The following is a 19,625-nucleotide window of genomic DNA, read 5'->3' as shown; positions in this document are numbered from 1 at the left end:
GAGTGTCACGGGTCCTTCAGGTGGATACTTTTCCTTTTGGAAATAAGGTCTTGCTAACCTAGATCATTATATGGCCCAAACCTGAAACTCATGGTGCTCCTCTTCAGCCTCCCAAGGGTAGGGATATAGACCTGTACCACCACACCTGACTAGACATACACCCTTCAACACCTAACCCAACTGACTTTTCTGTTAGTCAAATTTTATGATACATGAGCTTTTTTTTGGAGAAAACATCAATGACAGGTGATGCTGGTGCAACAGGAAGGGTCCTCAGTCCTTGGGAGGCCTAGCTAGGTTGAGTCATGGTCAAGACTGAAGGGCTTGTGAAGGTAAAGCCAAAGACAAGGAGTGGATCCCTGTCACCAGGCTGGGCCAGTGCCTGGTCAAGGACATGAAGATCTAGTCCCTGGAGGAGATCTGCCCATTCTCCATGCCCACTAAGAAATCTGAGATTATTGATTCTTCCTGGGTGTATCCCTAAAGGATGAGGTTCTAAAAGACAGAAGCAGACGCTGCTGGTCAGTGGACCAAGTTCAAGGCTTTTGTTGCTTTGGGGACTAAAATGGCCATGTTGGTCTTGATGTTTAATACTCCAAACAGGTAAGCACTGCCCTCCAAGCGGTCATCACCTTAGCCAAGCTTTCCATTATCCTTGTGTGGAGATGCTACAAGATCATCAAGCCCCACATCAGCCCACACGAGATGGTAGGCCACTGTGGCTCTGTGCTGGTGTGCCTCATCTGGGGCAGAGGCACTGGCATTATATCTGCTCCTGTGCCCAAGAAGCTGCTACTGACAGCCTCTTTTGATAACAGCTGCACATCAGCCAAGGGCTGTACTGCCCTCCTGGGCAACTTTGCCACCTTTGATGTCATCTCATAGCTAACCAACCCCTGATCTCATCAAGTCTCCTTATCAGGAATTCATTGACCATCTTGTGAAAATGCATACCAGAGTCTGCATTCAGGGAACTTGAGTTTTTGTACCAGAAAGATAAAGTGAATTAAGTGTAGGGGGGAAAAAAAGTTATTTGAAATCAATTCAGCTTTGTCCAAGGTTATTTTGTAAAACTCCTAGACTAGAAAGAGGAAACTCAAGTTGCCAGGCTTGACAACCAGTGCCTTTATTCACTGAACCATCTCCCTGTCCCTGTTTATTTTTCTTGTTTGTTTGTTTGTTTATGGGCAAGCACTGAAAATATGATCTCACTCACAACCACTCCTGGGCAGCACACTTGTGCAGGTGAGGTGCAGGGCCTTCTCTCCCAGTAAGGGTAAATGAGGGCAGGTATCAGAGTCAGCAGGATATCCAAGAGGAGCCCCAGTGAGAGCCCATTATCAGTAATCTAGCAGAAGCCAGAAGCCTGGAACCAGACCAATGACTATTAGCAATGAACTCTTACAAGTAAAGATGAATGGACTAAAGGATAAACTGTGTGGCTCACAAAGGAACATGACAGCTGCCACAATGATACTCTTTTTGTCTTGTTTGGTTTGGTTTGGTTTTTGGTTTTTCTTTTAAATTTTGCTTTGTTTTTAGTGGTGAGATTGCAAGGGCAAAGGGTAGATGCAAGGGTATGGGGAGATGAGTAGGATCAGGTGCATGATGTGAAATTGACAAAGAATCAATAAAAGTTAAAATAATAATAAAAATAAAGACCTCACTCTTTTCATTTGTTGATACAAGGTCTCATGAACCCTCCTAGCCCTGCCTCTGCCTCCTAAGTCCTGTTATTTATAGGTATGCCTGGCTCCCATTCACCCTTGTATATTAATTCTGGGCAATAATTGAAAGGTAACAAGCAAAGCCTGGCGGTGGTGGCACAAACCTTTAATCCCAGCACTTGGAGGCAGAGGCAGGTGGATCTCTGTGAGTTTGAGGCCAACCTGGTCTGCAGAGCAAGTTCCAGGACAAAAAAAGTTAGAAAGTAATAAAAGAAATTGATTGTTTAGAACCTATAAAATTTTCAAATTGGACTGTTATCAGAATAGTTTTGAGCTAAGTACCATTCATAAAATCTGAGGATGTGGGCATTTTTGAATCTACCACGTTCAGGAAAGTTCGCTTGGCCACAGGGAAGTGGCAGGTCTACAGATCGTGTAAGTTTAAATTCAAACTAAAATTTGCTTTTCTTAGAACTAGTCTACTAGGAAGCTGACTACCCTTCAGGAGGCTGTTTCCTTTTTCAGGAATGGTCTAGAAACTAACCTGGCTTAGGTGTGCGAGTGCCTGCAGCAAATGAAGCACTGGGCAGATCTGTGTTGGTGGAGCTGGTATCTGTTTACTTGGAACTAGGCTTCTCTGTTAATTTGATATCTTCCAAGTACCATAGGCTTTCTCTTCATTCAGAAAAGCTTAGGATGCTACCTACTAGGTCTCCCCATGTTAGAGTAGGTAGAGTCTTGTTAATCTTCTGGGCCTTGTCTCTATTCAGGAAGGATACGGCATTGGGGACGATGAATATTCCTGTGCCTATGATGGCTGCCGACAGCTGATTTGGTACAATGCCAGAAGTAAGCCTCATGTGCACCCGTGCTGGAAGGAAGGTATTCATTCTTCACCTTGAATTTGTCACCTGGGTTGGGACAGCTAGTTTTCAGCAGGCATTCACTGTGGTAGGCTATAAATATCTTCATAGGAGACTTAGAGTCAGTATCACTGTCATGACTGTGAAAGGCATTCCCCTATAGGCTTTACCTGTTGTGGCAACCCTTCTGAAGCAAAAGTATTTCAGAATATTAAATTCTTAGGAGCTGTAGAAATAGCTCACATGTAGAAACATGTGCTGCTTTTCCAGAGGATCTGAGGTCAGTTTCCAGCACCCTGCCTGTAACTCCAGCTCCAGGAGAATCTAATACTTTCTTGCATCCATGGGCACGTGCACTTGTGTGCACATAAAATACATGCACTTCCGTCTTCATCCGTGTTCTATTGCTGTGAAGAGACAACCATGTGCTGGGAGGTGGTGGCGCACGCCTTTAATACCAGCACTCGGGAGGCAGAGGCAGGTGGATTTCTGTGAGTTTGAGGTCAGCCTGGACTGCAGAGTACGTTCCAAAACAGGCTCCAAAGCCAAGAGAAACCCTGTCTCGAAAAACCAAAGAGAAGGGGGGCGGGGGGAGACCATGACCATAGCAACTCTTATAAAGGAAAACATTTAATTGGGACTGACTTTCAGGTTCAGAGGTTTACTATATTACTGTCATGGTGGGAAGCATGGTGAGCCACAGGCAGACATGTGCTGGAGAAGGAGCTAGGAGTTCTATATCTGGAAGGACAGGCAGCAAGAAGAGAGAATGACAGCTGGCCTGGCTTGAGCTTCTGAAACCTCAAAGCCCACCCCCAGTTACATACTTCCTCTAACAAGGCAACATCTATTTCAATAAGACCACACCTACAATAATACCACACCCTCTGAGTCTATGGAGGCCCTTTTCATTCAGACCTCCACAGCATAATTTAAAACAATAAAACTAAATCTTGAAAAAAAGTTGGCTTTTTTTTTTTTCACAAGGCAGAGACAAGCGGATCACTGTGAGTTCAAGCCCCACCTGGCCTCCCTATATAGCTAGTTCGAGGCCAGCCAGAACCAATAGTGAGATGCTGCCCGAACATAAATGAATAAATAAATAGTGGTTCAACGCTTAGGAACACTTACTGTTATTTCAGAGAAGCTGAGTTCATTTCCTAGCAGACACATCAGGAGACTTAAAACCTCCAGTAACTCCAGCTCTGAAGGATTTGACTTTCTCTTCTGGCTTCTACTGAAGCCTATATTCATGTGTCTTATGGTCACACAAATGCACACGCAGACACATGAAATAATATTTTAAAAAATTTAGCCCGGCAGTGGTAGCACACACCTTTAATCCCAGCACTTGGGAGGCAGAGGCAAGTGAATCTTTGTGAGACCAGCCTGGTCTATAGAGCGAGTGCCAAGACAGGCTCCAAAGCTGAGAAACCCTGTCTCAAAAAAACAAAAAACAACAGCAAAAATCTCTTAAAAAATAATACAAAATTAGAAAAAAGATATGTAATTCTTACTGGAAAAAAAAACCCACCCTCCCTATAGTCAGTCAGTTTTTAGATAGTTTCACTCTGCTGTGCATGTAGCCCTAGAAGTCACTCTGTCATGGTCTGGCCTCAGCCTCCCAAGTGCTAGATTACAGGTGTGAATCACTATTACCACATACTCTTACAGTAAAGAAAGTGGTTTATAACTCAATGTAGAACAATTGCCTACTAATCATGAGGCCCTGTGTTTGCTGCCCCGTAACACACACACACACACACACACACACACACATTACTGGGATGTCTAGTTTCCTCTTTGTGTTTGCATTTTGAAATAAAGGGACTGTGGATATGTTAAGGACACTGGAATTGTTGCGACACTAACATGAGGATATTCTCAGAGATTATGTGGCTATAGATAGGTTTTTGGTAGTCAGAGGCCATGCTGTAAGTAGGGTCATAGGAAATTATGTTTCATACGTAAGTAAGGAATAGAGCCTATTTATTCTCAGTATTGGAGCTAGTTAAGAAAAATAGCCTACCTCTTTCTCCATGCATCCTTTTCTCATTTTCGTGCACTAATCAACATTATAAACTGAAATGTCAAGCATGCTAAGAAAGCAGGGATTTGACCACTCACGTAGAACTAAGTTGATAGTGTGGGAAAGGGAATGAATGAATCTGAAAAACCAGAAGGACACCCAGGGTTTTTTTGTTTTGTCTTGGTTTTTTGTTTGTTTGCTTTTTGAGAAGTCTCTCTACATAGCCCTGGCTGTCCTGGAACTTGTTCCGGAGACCAGGTTGGCCTCAAATTCACAGAGATCTGACTGCCTCTGCCTCCTGAGTGCTGGATTTAAAGTGTGCACTACCATACTTAGCCTAGGCACCTAGATTTTTGAAGGCATGTATAGCTTATGCGTTTGATAGAGGCACTGTCTTCAGAACTTTTTTTTTTCAAGGTAGGGCTCACTGTTTAGTTCTTCTTGGCCTGGCATTTGAACCTGGAGCAGTCCTCCTGCTTTCGCTTCCCAAATGCCGGGGTTAAAGGTGTGTGCCACTATGCCTGGCTTCTTAAAAGCTGCCTTTCTTTATTAAGGAAATATTTCTGAATGCATTTATTATTTTAAAATTTGAAAACTAGAAAAGTGTAAAGCAATTTTAATTCCTCTCTTCATCACCCTCTCCTTTTCCCTCTACACACACACGCATGCACGCACGTTTTAATTAGGGTTTCTATTGCTGTGATAGAATACCATGGCCAAAATCAAAATTAACTTGGGGAGGAAAGGGTTTATTTCATCTTCTCCTTCCAGCATACAGTCCACCACTGAGGAGCCTGGAAATAGAACTAAAGCAAAAGCCATGGAGGAATGCTGCTTACTGGTTTGCTCAGTAGCTTTCCTATACACCCCTTACCACCACTCACAAAGGCCCTCCTCCATTAAAGAAAATGCCCTATAGACCTGCCTACAGACAAGTCCAATGTGGGCTGCTTTCTCTAATGAGGTTCTGCTTCCCAGATAATTCCTAGTTTGTGTCAAGTTGACAGAATATAAACCAACTAGGACATATACATACATAAAAATGTGTGTAAACATATAAATGTATGTGGGTGTTTTGCATGCATGTATGTTTGTACACATATGTATTGCTGGTGCCCTCGGAGGTCAGAAGGGAACTGGAATTACAGATGGCCATGAACTACCATGTGGGTGCTGATTCAAACTCAGGTCCTTTGGAAGAACATCCAGTGCTCTTAACTGCTGAGCCATCTCTACAGCTCTAGAGTTGTTGTTTTTTTCAGCACTAAAAATTGGTATGTATTTATTTTCCACTGTTATGCTTCATTTCCTGAACACGTTTCTAGGTTATGAAAAATAACACTACTAGTGCTGGAGATGTAGCTCAGGTGGTAAAGAGCTTGTCTGCCATGAATGGAGGCCCTAGGTTCAGTCTCTAGCACTGAGATATCTGGGTACAGTGTTATAACCAGTAATCCCCAGGACTCATGAAGTAGAGGCAGTAGGATCAAAAGTTCAAGATTATTCTCAGCTACATACCAAATTCAAGGCCAGAAGAACACAAAGCATAATTGGCTTATCATGGTGGGATGTACCCATAATCCTAGCATTCAGGAGGCTGAAGCAGGAGGATTTCACATTTGAGACCATCTTGGGCTACATAGCCAGTTTGAGACTAGCTAAGGCTGCATACAAAGATCCTGTCTCAGAAAAATCCAAAAACAAACAATAAAATAATGTTTAATGTTTTCAATATTTTATTATAAACTAGAACAAAAAATGAGCTCTCACTTTAAAAGAATATATGCTTCAAAACAAAGACATTTTTGTAGTTGTTATCTAGGGCATTTTAAATCTTGCCCAAGAGACAAATCAGCACATAATTTTATCTTACCCAGCATGTACTTTTTTTCACATTTTAGCCTCTTGAAATTGGGATGCATCTTATACAGTTGATGGCTTGTCATGGTTTAGTGGAAGCTTTTTTCCTTTAACGCACAGGAAACAAAGATAAGCATGTTGAATATGTGGCGGCTTAGTACAGAGCCATTGATACTCTTGAGGGATCTGGGTAGCACAAGCCTAACAGTGTTTGGTTTATCTTCTAGGCGACACAGTAGGGTTTCTGTTAGACTTGAATGAAAAGCAAATGATCTTCTTTCTAAATGGCAACCAGCTGCCTCCTGAGAAGCAAGTCTTTTCATCCACTGTGTAAGTAGCTCTTTCCAGTCAAAGATTGAGTAGATTCATGGAATGTACTTTTCTCAAGAATAAAAAAATGAACACCTTTGTTCGTTTATCTAAGCAATTATTAGATAAATAATTGCTTATTTATTAAATATTATTAGATAATAATAAAATGGATTTATTTTAATTATTTAGAGCTACATTTGATATGCCCTCCGTGTCCAAGAGTTTGATACAGAAAGATAAAGGTGTCTCCCCTGGCTCACAGGCTGGTCCTGCTTCCCTTCTCCCAGAATGACTGACTCACTGACTTTCTCAAAGTGACTCTGTATATTAACTTGGTCTTATAAATTCTGTTGACCTCTGTGCTCATTTTTATTTGTAGATCTGGATTTTTTGCTGCAGCTAGTTTCATGTCATATCAACAATGTGAGTTCAATTTTGGAGCAAAACCATTCAAATACCCACCATCTATGAAATTTAGCACTTTTAATGATTACGCCTTCCTAACAGCTGAAGAAAAGATCATTTTGCCAAGGTAAGAGTCTGCCCAGGCTCTTTCCAGACTGTCTTGTGCTTCTCAATGAAAATCATAACAGCTTATGGGAGATTTTTTTCAGCATAGTAACTTTGAACAAATAATCTCACTGAAAAGGTTAACTTTCTGAGAAATATAAATTAGTTAAACAGGTCCTAGGAAGTTACATATAAACAATTACTGACCAGAAGACAGTGTAAAATTTATTTGAAAACAAAAAATTAAAAGCTTTGTCTGACAAAAGCAGGTGGTTTCACAAGAGCTCTCACTATCAAATTGTAAATGATAGCTTCATTATTATTTAAAGCAGCTGTTCTCAATCTGGGTGTCAAATGATCCTTTTATAGGAGTTACCTAACACCCATAAAACATAGGTATTTACTTTACAGTTCATAACAATAGCAAAATTACAGGTATGAAGTAGCATTGAAAATAATTTTATAGTTGAGGGTCATCACAACATGAACTGTGTTAAAGGGTCGAAGCTTTAGGAAGGTTGAAAACCACTGATTTAAAGTATTATAGAGCCCAAAGAAAAAGAAGGAACATGTCCACATTCTTTTTATGAGTTAAATAATGTTGATGTAAAAGTCAGAAAAGGACTGGTATGGTGGCCCCTACTTTTAGTCTCACCACTGGGGAGGCAGAGGTAGGAGAATCATTGTGAGGTTGAAGCCTCACAATGGTAGCATGGTCTCAGAAAAGAGAGAGCCTGTCTCAAAAATATACAAACAAACAAATAAATAAATAAAAATAAAAATCAGAAAAATAGAACACATTCACACACATACACAAAAATGCCAACTAACTTCACTGGAATATCTGTATAAACATCCTTAATATTGGAAAATCAGTACATCTATTAAAGATTTGATTTATTGAAAGCCACTTCTTTGGGGTGTAAACTGCATAACAAACATGCTAATACTGTTCTACAGCCGTGAGCACACAAAAAGCCATCTGAGGTAACATTGGCCTTATTTGACAGAAACTGACATTGGCCTTATCTCCTGAATGAATGCCTGCTTATCTTCCTTATAAAATGATTGTAGTCTGTTCCTTCAGCTAGGGAGATATTCCAGCTGCTTCCTGGTAATTACTGCTTATTGAAGCCTGTTATACAGTGTGAGCCAAAGTTTATCATTTTTTTAAACAGGGCAGCTATCTGGGTCAGTATGAGGCAGGGGACTCATATTACTAGTGTTATATCAATAAGATAGTCTCTCAGCAGTCAAGGAGACTATACTGGCCAGGACATAGCTTGTGTTAAACCATATGCAATACCCATAAATATAACTGTAATGCAGTGAGATCCTGGCTTCTGTCTTGAAGCACAACATAGCTGTAAGCAGCCTCTTTCTTTACCTTACACCCCATCTCAGTGACCCAGCAGTTTCAGGTGAATAGAACTAGTCTCAGTATGGGCAGCAAAGCCTTGGCAGTATTCTAAGAATACTTATGTGTATTCAGGCATCTGAGGTTTTTGTCCCTTAGAGCTTCTGTGCAGTTTGTCTTGATGCGACAGAGTTTGTGAACTTTAGTTGTTCTCGGTGAAAATCTGAGGTGACACCTCCCTCCTGACATACCTCAGTCCTTTGCCTGCTTTTCCTGGAGTGAGGCTCATCATTCACCTGAAGGGCACAGCTGATCCATCTATGAATTCCCCTGCTTCTTCAGGGTTAAACTTCCCAGAATAGGGGTGGGAAGTCATCTTTTATGGCTGGTTTATGCTTATCAACTTGGCAGCTGAATATTCATATAACACTCAGAGTTTCTCTTATCTTGAATAAGAACAACAGGTTACAAGTTAGGTCATTTTCATTCTGAATCTAGACTTTGTTGTCTCTGACAATGACACAAAGTTTTTGACACAGGCTTTGCCGTGTAGACCTATACTCCGATTTACTACAGAAGCTGAAACAGGAGGATGGCAACTACCACCTGGAATTTTGTTGTTTATATTATGTTTATTCTCTATTCTCCTCGTGTATTTTATTAACCTCTTTATTATGCTAAATTTAAATACATACAAAATAGTAAAAGAATCGCGTAGTGAAGCCCTTGCTTTTCCTGTGCTCTTCCCTCATCTGTTAGTAACGCCATTTCCATTCCAGCTTCTGTCACTACTCACTGTCCAGACAGTGAGGCTCAATTCCCCCATGCCCTCACATGTCTGCTAAGATTTGCTTAATGAGGCCCTCTTTGACTGCCATCATTCTCACCCCTATGTCTCTCATACCTTGTAAGCATTCTTTTTCCTCTTTCCCAGTTTATTTTCTGTCATGCTATTCATCAGCATTTAACATAGTTTTTAGTTGTCTCCCCCACTGCCACTCTAGAGCATGGACTCCATAGAATCAGTTACTTCTTTTTGTATTTGTGGTTGCTATTTTTTTCACCCTGTATGCTCTAGAGCCCAGGCTTCCCAAATGCTGATTCTAGCTGTGTGCCACCATGCCTAGCTAAGGATACTTATTTGATCTCCTGCTCACTGCTGAATTGTCATGGCTTGGGTTAGTGACAGGCACATAGCAAGCCCATAAGTGAACTTGAGGAGTTCTTCCTGTCTGCTTTCCTGTCCATGCTGAATGGAAGTATACTGGAAGAGTTCAAATCTAAGGTGTCTAAACTTGCAGGGAGTTTACATGTCATAAATCCCTTGTGCAAAAACTGTGGATGTTTTCCCTGAGAAAGGTGTGTGCTTTTCACCAAATTCTCAATATATGTTACTTAAACCATTGAAATTTGCTGGTAAAAGAACACTGGACTTAGAACCAAAGGATTTGAATTTGGTTTGGTTTGGTTTGGTTTGGTTTTTCAAGACAAGGTTTCTCTGTGTTATAGTCCTAGCTCTTGTAGATCAGAGTGGCCTCGAACACACAGATTCGCCTGCCTCTACCTCCTGAGTTCTGGGATTAAAGGCATGCGCCACCACCACCCAGCCAAATTTGATTTCTGTTTATTAAGTTTTATGTAAATCATCTCATAGAACTTTATTTTTTTTATCTGTAAAATGGCACACTCTAGCCTCCTTCACTCTGCTAAGGCTGAGATGTGTGGAAACTTTACTGAAAAATTGTGGAGTATATTTTCCCTGGGTAAGGCTTTTTGTGAGCATTTCATGTGGTCCATGCTGACTGACTCCTTGTTAACAAAATGAATTTCATATTGCTTTATCTGCTCAGGCACAGGCGTCTCGCTCTGCTGAAACAAGTCAGTATTCGAGAGAACTGCTGCTCACTCTGTTGTGATGAGGTAGCAGACACACAGCTGAAGCCGTGTGGACACAGGTGAGAGGGCTGCTGCTTGGGTCTTTCCCTCACCATACTCAGCAGCGCTTCATACAGCTCTTGAGTGACTTAGATTATCAGGACTGTAGTGAACTGAGTGAGGCTGTTTGATATGAAAGTTATTCAGATAAACACATACACAAATAGATTGGGTGGCGAGGGAGAGGGGTGTTCAAGACAGGGTTTCTTTGTGTAGCTTTGGCTGTCTTGGAACTTGCTCTGTAGACCAGGCTGACCTTGAACTCACAGAGATCCTCCTACCTAATCCCTAATCCAAGTACTGGGATTAAAGGCATCTGCTACTAAGTCTGGTTTAAGTTTTTTATGTAATTTTAGCATTACAACATGTGAAAGGGTAATGTTGTCTACGAGCTTCTTGGGACATCACTTAGAGGTTACCTCCAGCTTTTTACACTCCTAGCCATTAAAAAAGCGCAGCTCCCATGCCATCTCAGCCAATCATCTCTGTAAAAAGAATTTACAGGACACCTGGCTCCTGTAGGGCAGTGTCTTAGCATCACCAGAGCAGCAGTGAGCTGGTCTTTCCTGATAAAGTCATCCCGACTGATATCAGGAAGATGTGAGTAGTACACTCAGCCTGTGGGCAGCACTCATGCTGACAATACACACTGCTTGTGTCCATCACAATTCGACACCTGGTGTTTTTGACAAATCTGTAGTCATCTTTTTGCCCAGGTGTCTTGACCCTAGAATTATGGACCACAGTTTGCCGTCACAGGAGTGACTCAGCCTGGATCGTTGACCAGGGTCTTCTGAAGCATGTTGTTACCTAATAGGCTGTTAGAATGCATGCATTGTGTTTCTTTTCACCCTTAGCTATGAAGTTTCTCTGCTGTTGCCCAGAATTTCTAAGATTGAATACCTCTGCAGGATTTAGTTATCAGGGCCTTACAGGCAGATACAGAATTTAAAGGTCTGATACCCTTTTCCATCTTTGTTTCCAAATAGAAGGATCTGATCTTCATCTGTGAGCCCTTTGACCCTTCCTGTGGCTTCTTTTCTTTTCTTTTCTTTTCTTTTCTTTTCTTTTTTTTTTTTTTTTTTTTTTTTTTTTTTTGTTTGGTTTGGTTTGGTTTTGGTTTTTCGAGGCAGGGTTTTTCTGTAGCTTTGGAGCCTGTCCTGCAACTGGTTCTTGTAAACCAGGCTGGCCTCAAACTCACAGAGTTCCGCCTGCCTCTGCCTCCCGAGTGCTGGGATTAAAGGCATGAGCCACCACCGCACAGCAAACACAGATTTTTTTGTTTCTATTTTTGAGACAGGGTTTCTCTGTAGTTTTGGAGCCTGTCCTGGAACTAGCTCTTGTAGACCAGGCTGGCCTCGAACTCAGAGACCTGCCTGTTTCTGCCTCCCAAGCGCTGGGATTAAAGGCATGCACCACCACCACGCAGCAAACACAGATTTTTTTGTTTCTATTTTTGAGACAGGGTTTCTCTGTATTTTTGGAGCCTGTCCTGAAACTAGCTCTTGTAGACCAGGCTGGCCTCGAACTCAGAGACCTGCCTGTTTCTGCCTCCCAAGCGCTGGGATTAAAGGCTTTCCTATGGTGTCTTAAACACAACTAAGGACTCATTGATGAGGACTAGTGTGTAAAGACTTAGAACTAATTACCCTGAATATGTGGTCATAGTTTCTACAATATCCCAAACAGAGTTGGAAAGAAATTTAGAAGAATTTCAAGAATACTATATCTTAGAGTTTTTTGAGGGCGATGGTGAAGAAAAGAAATCAGGATAAAATAAATGATGAGACCTTGGAGAGGCTGAAAATGAAATCATTCCTCTTATTGTAGCAAATGGTGTAGTTATGGAGTTGGCCTTTGCCTTCCTCCCAAAGGCACTAAACCTGGATAGTTTTACTAGTGAGTTTTTTATAATTTTCAGGGCAGAGTAGTTCAGATCTATCTAAACTTCTCTCAATCACAGGTAAAATAAATCTACTACTATTTTTACAAAATCTGCATGGCAAACACTAAAAATAAAAAAAGCAAACACATGGTGGCTCACAAGCACCTACAGTTCCAGAAGATCCTATGCCTTCTGACCTCTGAGGGCACCAGTGGTGCACAGAAATATGGACATGCAAGTGAAACACTCAAAAAATAAGTAAATCAAAAATTAGTAAAATAAGAATAGATAAAATTTTTTAGATATTCTGAAATATGTTTTTTTTTTTTTACTAAATGCTAACTTAGCACCTTTTAATGTTAATGTTTAGACAGTGCAAGGATAGAACTCAGACCCTCACACATGCTAGGCAGGTGCTATACTATACCACTGAGCAACGTCTAACATTTTTCTTTATTTCTTTTTTCTTTTGAAAATTGTGTTTGATTTTGAGATGAGGTCTTGCTGTAGAGCCCAAGCTGCTCTGCCTCAGCTTCACAAGTGCTGGCACTGTAGATAAAAACACACACTAACTAGCACCTTTTTAATGGTGACATCATGGAAGCATTCTAAGATGTTGGGGACAAGACAGAGATACTTGTTGCTACTACTTTGATTTACCACATAATCCAGCACCTCTTCTTGCTCTGTGCATAAGTACCAACCTGTTTGTAGATCCATTTGAAAGTACTTCTTATATTGGCTTGGGAAACAAGCAGAAAACTAAGAATGCAGCCAAGAAGTGTGTCATGCTTCTATAAAGAAAAGCTAGGAGGGCTGGAGCTCTAAAGGGTCCAGGTTCAATTTCCAGCTCCCACATGCAAGCTCATAACCATATGTAACTCTAATTCCAGGGGATCCAATGCCTTCTTCTGGCCTCTTTAGGTGCTGCACACAGTACACATACACAAAACATTTTTGTTTAATTTTTTTTTATTGAGCTATACATTTTTCTCTGCTTCCCTCCCGTCCTCTCCCCTCCCACACAAAATATTTTTAAAAACTGAAAATCTAGGGGCTAGAGATGGTTCAATGATTAAGAGCACTGACTGCTCTTCAGAGGTCCTGAGTTCAAGTCCCTAAACCATATAGTGGTTCACAACCATCTGTAATGAGATCTAGTACCCTTTTCGAGCCTTCAGGCAGACTTACAGGCAGAACATTGTATGCGTAATAAACAAATAAATAAATCTTTAAAAAAAAAGACACATTTTAAAAAATCTTTTAAAAAAACTGAAAATCTAACTGTGTAATGGTGGTGCACTCCTTTAATTCCAGCACTTGGGAAGCAGAAGCAGGCGGATCTCTGAGTTTGAGGCCAGCCTGGTTCCAGGACAGCCAGGGCTGTTAGAGAAACTCTCGCTTGCCTCGCCCAGTCTTGATATGAGGGTTTATGTCTAGTCTTATTTTAACTTCTTAGTTAAATAATGATCAGTTGATAGCCCTAGGAGACCTGTTTTTTTGTTTTGGTTTTTGGCTTTTGGATTTTGGATTTTTTTTTTGGAAGGGAAATGGAGGAGGTTTGGTTCTAGGGGAGAGGAAAGATGGGAGGGAGGGAGGGACGGAGGGTGAACTGCAGTCGGAATGTACTATATGAAAAATAAACTGAAAACCTAATATATACTAAAGCATTTATTAGTCATATTAATTAGTCACATGTTATTATATAACAAGGTCACATCTGTGATGGAAGAAGTAACTATTACTGGGATAAATGACTAGCTGATAGGGGATAAATAGCATATATTTCTGAACATACATACACACACATAACACACACAAATGTGTGTGTGTTTGTGTAATTTGTACATATAGATTTTCTTGAGAAAGATGAGCTTTTTATTTAACTCACAGAGGAGAAAAATGGAGGATCAAAAAATAGGAGGGAGATTTAATTTTTATTTATAAATTCTCTTCATGTTATTTTCCAAACTATGCATGATTGCATGATATGTACACTTTCTCCAACAGACTTGTTAACATTTCAGATTTAGCTAGCAGGTAGAGTTTGACATTTGAAAGCATTAATTTAACTGGCATTTGTATCTTTTCCTTTAGCGACCTGTGCATGGATTGTGCCTTGCAACTGGAGACCTGCCCATTGTGTCGTAAAGAAATAGTGTCTAGAATCAGACAGATTTCTCATATTTCATGACACATGTGAAGAGATACCATGGACATATTTCTACTCGATTCCAACAATGTTGAAATGGAAAGAAAAAAAACACACGAACATCTCTAACCAGTTGTACGCACATTGAAACTTATAGCCATGGTCAGATTTTATGCTAAAATTGGTAGTTTGTCAAAGACAAATTCTCTTAGAATCTAATCCAACTTGCCAGCCCTGAATTTCTTTTGAGGCCTAGGAGGCCGGATGTCAGCAGCTGGGCCTGTGGTACTTCCATGAAAAACAGCAGGTGACAAGGGTCTCCTGAATGCTGAAGCCACGCCGGAATTCATGTTCATTTGGTTGTTTACACAAGGTGTTTGCGTCTTAGTCCACAGTTTATATTTTGGGGTGAAGTCATTTTGGAGAAATAATTGACAGCGTGTCTGGGTTAAGCATCATTGATCAGAGAAACCCGGTGTGTTAAGCATGGATATTGCACTGCAAGACTTGAATCTATAAACGTAGCATCACGCAGGTCATTACTTCAAGCAACATGGAGATCTGGAAAGAAGGTGCACAGACTGTAGGAAAAAACAAATAAACAAAAAAAAAAAACCCAAATTTTTTTTTATATTTCTGTGATTCCAAAGAACATTCTAGTTTTTTTAAACTACAGAAAATTGGTGGTATTTTCACATTCATGGTGTTTCTATCCAGTTTCAGTACCCACATTTTGTGAGGAAAAATGTTTTACCGATGCAGGAGGCACTAACTCTTAACCCAATTGCAATGTTAGACTGGAAAAAATTTGGTAGTTAGTGTATCTTTGAGGTACCATCAAATCAGGTTTTTTTTATTTTTAAAAATTTTTTAATCAGTATTGTTTTTGGAAATCATATACTTTAAAACGCTTGAATTAATAGTCTCTAGAGGACAGTCTGAGAACACATATCCTGTTGTTTAAATAAATACATGTTTTTGAGTAGCAAGTTCAATCATGAATTGTTGACTCTGTCTTCATCAAGTGTTTTTATCCCTCTCAGGGTCTCTGGTGAAGGCCTCAAGAGATTGCTTTTTTTTCTCCCAGAAAATTGGAAGGTAGAATTGTAAATTTTTTAAGACTTATTTCATAATGGTGTACCTCAGCAACTGCCTTTCAATTTATGCCAAGTCCTTACTGAGTTTATACTTGAACAGTAGATGTCTTCTGAGTTTTACGGTGTCTTAAATTCACTGCACATTCTTTTCCTTCCTTTTCCCTCTTTGTTGTTTGTAGTTCATTAAACCTGTCCTACCACGGAGGTGACTGCCTTCCTGGCTGTACTTGCTGGGGTGCTGGATTTTTCCATGTCTCACTGGTCTTCCATAAATCCAAATATATATATACATATATATATAAGTCTATATACAGATAGAGTTATGTGTCCTTCAGCTTGTGGTGAATGCAGTAATTTGCATCAAAGAATAAAATATCTGTTGCATTTTTACTCTAACACGTCATAGCTCTCGTTGGTGTCTTCTCCTAAAGCTCCTACTCTCAGGGTAGGAGAGAACCAAGTGTAAGAACTAAGGAAGAAAGTCGGACCTGTGATACCAGCACTCAGAAGGCTGAGACTGGAAGATTGACAAGAGTTTGCAGGCAGCCAGACTGCTCCACAGTGAGTTCCAGTTAGGGCTGGATAGCACTGGATCATTAGGTCAGTGGTAGAGTACTTCCTGGCATGTGTTCCTTCCCTGGAACCTCAGAGAAAAAGAAAACTAAGAATTAAGTTTAGCCGGGCATGATGCATGCCTTTTGTTCCAGCACCTGGGAGGCGGAGACAGACCAATCTAGGAGTTCCAGGCCAGCCAGGACTACATGAGTGAGGTCTTGTTAATTACATATCCATCAGGTAGCTCTTCACTGATAGGCTTCAATAGGTGCTGGCACTGTGCCTGTGTGGCTTGTCAGATATCCACTTACGGGGCAGCAGCAGGAAGAAGCAGTATAATTTCTGTGTACTGTGATAATTTTATAGTGCCATGAAGGATAAGAATATGCCACCCAGAAGTACGTAGTTATTGTGAGAATTAGGCAGAACAACTTTAGATATTTGGTTAACATGGGTAAGGGAAGTTGTCAGAAGAAAACTAAGGGAGACGTAAGGATGTAGCCAGGCAGAGGGATGAGGACAGATTTCTAGGAGTGGGTGTCTAAGTGGGCATAACACTGTGGTAAAGGTCCTCACTAAGAAGGAAAGCTGGTGCAGGGGAGATAGGACGTGGTGGGAATAGTGTGCTCTGCCACAGGAGCTGTGCATGAAGCCGTGGTAAGGAGTTTGTGTTTCCTCCTAAATACAACAAAAAGGCAATTGTTTATTAAGCTTGGAAGTGCCTGTATAGAGAATGGTTCTGTCCTCTGCTTGGGAATAGAATAGAAGAGTAGGTGGGGCAGAGCTAGGGGAGCAGAAAATCTAATATAACAGGGGCTAATGGATTGCAGGAACCTGCCAGCTTTCTAGAAGTTTCCCCTTGAACTTTGTTCCTAAGGTGGCCTGCTCTTCCAATTTTTAACTTTGAGACTATAGAACAGAAGAGCTTCAGTAGGGAATCGATTAACCATTCAGAGTGGAAGCACATTTATCGTGGAGTCACTTTAAAAAGATACATACTGCACATAGAGGAGAAAGAAATGGATTGGTAAGACACATGCAGACTCAAACAGTCACTAAGTCAGAGGGAGAAAAGAACTTGTTAGGACATTTCCACAGTGATTCATTGGGGGAAATCTAGAGTTTCAGCCAGAAAAAAAAAATAGTGCATTGCCATCTTGTTTTGTATGATGTAAAACAGGAAAATATCATGGTGCCATTTGCAGAGTTCCAGAAAATAATGATTGTGCCACAGAAACTGAAACCATGTTGGTCAGCAATAGAAAATGAATTTTATGATTTGAACCATCTGTAATATGTATCCTTGAAAACAAACCAGCTCTTTGCAGTGTTGTCCGCTCTTATCTCGTGCTACTGCTTATTCACTTAGGAAATATATGTGTAATTTTTTAATGAATATATATATATATGTATATATATATATATGCTTTTGAGGCAGGATCTCACTGTGTACCTTTCACTGGTCTGGCCTAGGACCAGCTGTGTAGACCAGTCTAGCATGGAACTCAAAGATCCCGCTGCCTCTGCCTCCCAGTGCTGGAATTAAAAGGCTTGTGCCACCCCCCTGGACAGGAATAGTTTTTTTGTGTGTATGTTTGTTTTTTTGTTGGGTTTGGTTTGTTTTGGTTTGGTTTGGTTGTTTGTTTTTTTTGACAGGGTATATTACCATGTAGCTTTGGATGTCCTAGAACTCACTATGTAGACCAGACTGACCTCAAACTTAGAGATCTGCCTGCCTCTGCCTCCCAGGTGCTGGGACTAAAGGTGTGTGCCACTACGCCCAGCAGAAATAGTTTTAATGTAGCTAGTTATGGTGGCTGATACCTATAATGCCAGCATTTTACGGGCAGGTGGTTTGCCAGGAATTTGAAGATAGCCTAGATTACACTGTGAGTTCCAGGTCAGCTACAGAGTAAGAGCCCATCTCAAAAATTTGAAGACTGGGCATGGAGAGATGGATCAGCAATTAAGAGCACTGGCTGTTCAAGAGGACTCAGGTTTGATTTACGTGGTATTGGTGTCTCACAACCATCTGTAACTCCACTTCCAAGTGATCAACACCCTCTTCTGGCATCCTCAGCCAACAGGCATGCATGTGGTGCAAAGACATATATGCAAGCAGAATATCCATTCACATAGAATAAATATTTGAAAGGGTTTTTGTTTTGTTTTGATGTTTTTTTCCTAATGAAAAAGTGCTGGCAAGATGATGATTCAGCAGGCAAGAACACTTGCCACCAAGCTAATGACCTGAGTTTGATCCCTGGCCCCCATATTGTAGGAGAGAACCAACTCCTGCAAGTTGTCCTGACCTCATGCACTGTGCACTGCCATGTGTATGCGTACATATACAAATAAAATGTATTATTTTTTTTTAAATTAAAAGAAAACATGTATTTTTGTTTTCTGTTTTTTGTTTGTTTTAGACGAAGTCTAACTATGTAACCCTGACAGACCTTGTACTTGTACTCAAAGAGATCCTCCCCAGCTTTTTTTTTTTTTTTAAGAAGAGGATGTTGAATCCCAGAGCTAGAGTGAAATGCAGTAAGCAGAACTGCCTGATACGGGTGCTGGGAACTGAACCCTGGAAGAGCATAAAGTACTCAACCCATGAGTCATCTCTCTAGCCGGAAAGACTTTACGCCAGGAGGTATTGATGCATGTCTTTAATCCCAGCACTTGGAAGGCAGAGGCCGGCGGATCTCTGTGAGTTCAAAGCCAGCCTGGTCTACAGAGGGAACAGCCAGGGTGCACAAACTCCCGAGTGTTTTGCTCAAAGCTTCTGCTTCCTTGGAATATATGTGTGGGGGGGGGGGCTGTTTGTTGTTATGTTGTTTTTGGTTTTTGGCAGGATCTCTTATAGTCCTGGCTGGTCTAGAACTCCCTGTATAGACCAGACTGGCCTCAAACAGAGACCTGCCTGCCTCCGCCTCCCAAGTGATGGAATTAGTGATATGCTTCACCATGCCCAACAGGAATACTACTTGCTCTTCAGCCGAATTGCTGTTGTGTGAGAAAACCTAGACATCTCCAGAAAGCCTACCCGCTCCCCGCCCAACTCCTAGCCGTGGCCCACCACTAGGTTGCTTCCTACCTGAGCTCTCTGAGAGGCTTCTCAGACTCCACTGCGGCCCTACCAGATGACTCCAAATGGAACAAAGGCGAGCTGTCCTTGCCAAGCCTTCCCAAAACACAGATTAATGAGTGAAATATTTGTTTTAGTCCACTAGGTTTCTTGGGGAGGAGGGGTTGTAAATAGCAATAGGTAACTAGCAGGGGCAAAATTCCATTCCTTTCCTTTTTGGTCCATGAAACAGCAGGCTAGTTCATGTAGCACAGAAGGAAGTGGGATATAGAAAGAGTGTGTAATAGAATCTTAAGAGAGTTTGCTCTGAACTGTCTG

The 19,625-nt window shown here is 41.0% G+C and overlaps 1 protein-coding gene across 2 annotated transcripts in view; it reads left to right on the top strand.

The window, feature by feature from the left end:
- The window catches only part of Rspry1 (ring finger and SPRY domain containing 1), a 51,568-nt gene extending 32,949 nt beyond the window's left edge, over positions 1–18,619 (top strand). For both annotated transcript variants that reach the window (XM_038312595.2, XM_038312596.2), the window contains exons 11-15: positions 2,438–2,549; positions 6,647–6,749; positions 7,111–7,263; positions 10,449–10,553; positions 14,516–18,619. In XM_038312595.2, coding sequence (XP_038168523.1) covers positions 2,438–2,549; positions 6,647–6,749; positions 7,111–7,263; positions 10,449–10,553; positions 14,516–14,612 — 570 coding nt within the window. In that variant the 3' untranslated portion in view covers positions 14,613–18,619. The remainder of the gene's footprint in view (positions 1–2,437; positions 2,550–6,646; positions 6,750–7,110; positions 7,264–10,448; positions 10,554–14,515) is intronic.
- Positions 18,620–19,625: the final 1,006 nt, after the last annotated feature.

This window comes from Arvicola amphibius, chromosome 15, assembly GCF_903992535.2.
Source record: "Arvicola amphibius chromosome 15, mArvAmp1.2, whole genome shotgun sequence".
Taxonomy (NCBI): domain Eukaryota; kingdom Metazoa; phylum Chordata; class Mammalia; order Rodentia; family Cricetidae; genus Arvicola; species Arvicola amphibius.
The sequence above is the reverse complement of the archived record's forward strand: the minus strand, read 5'-3'. Positions and strand labels throughout refer to the sequence as shown.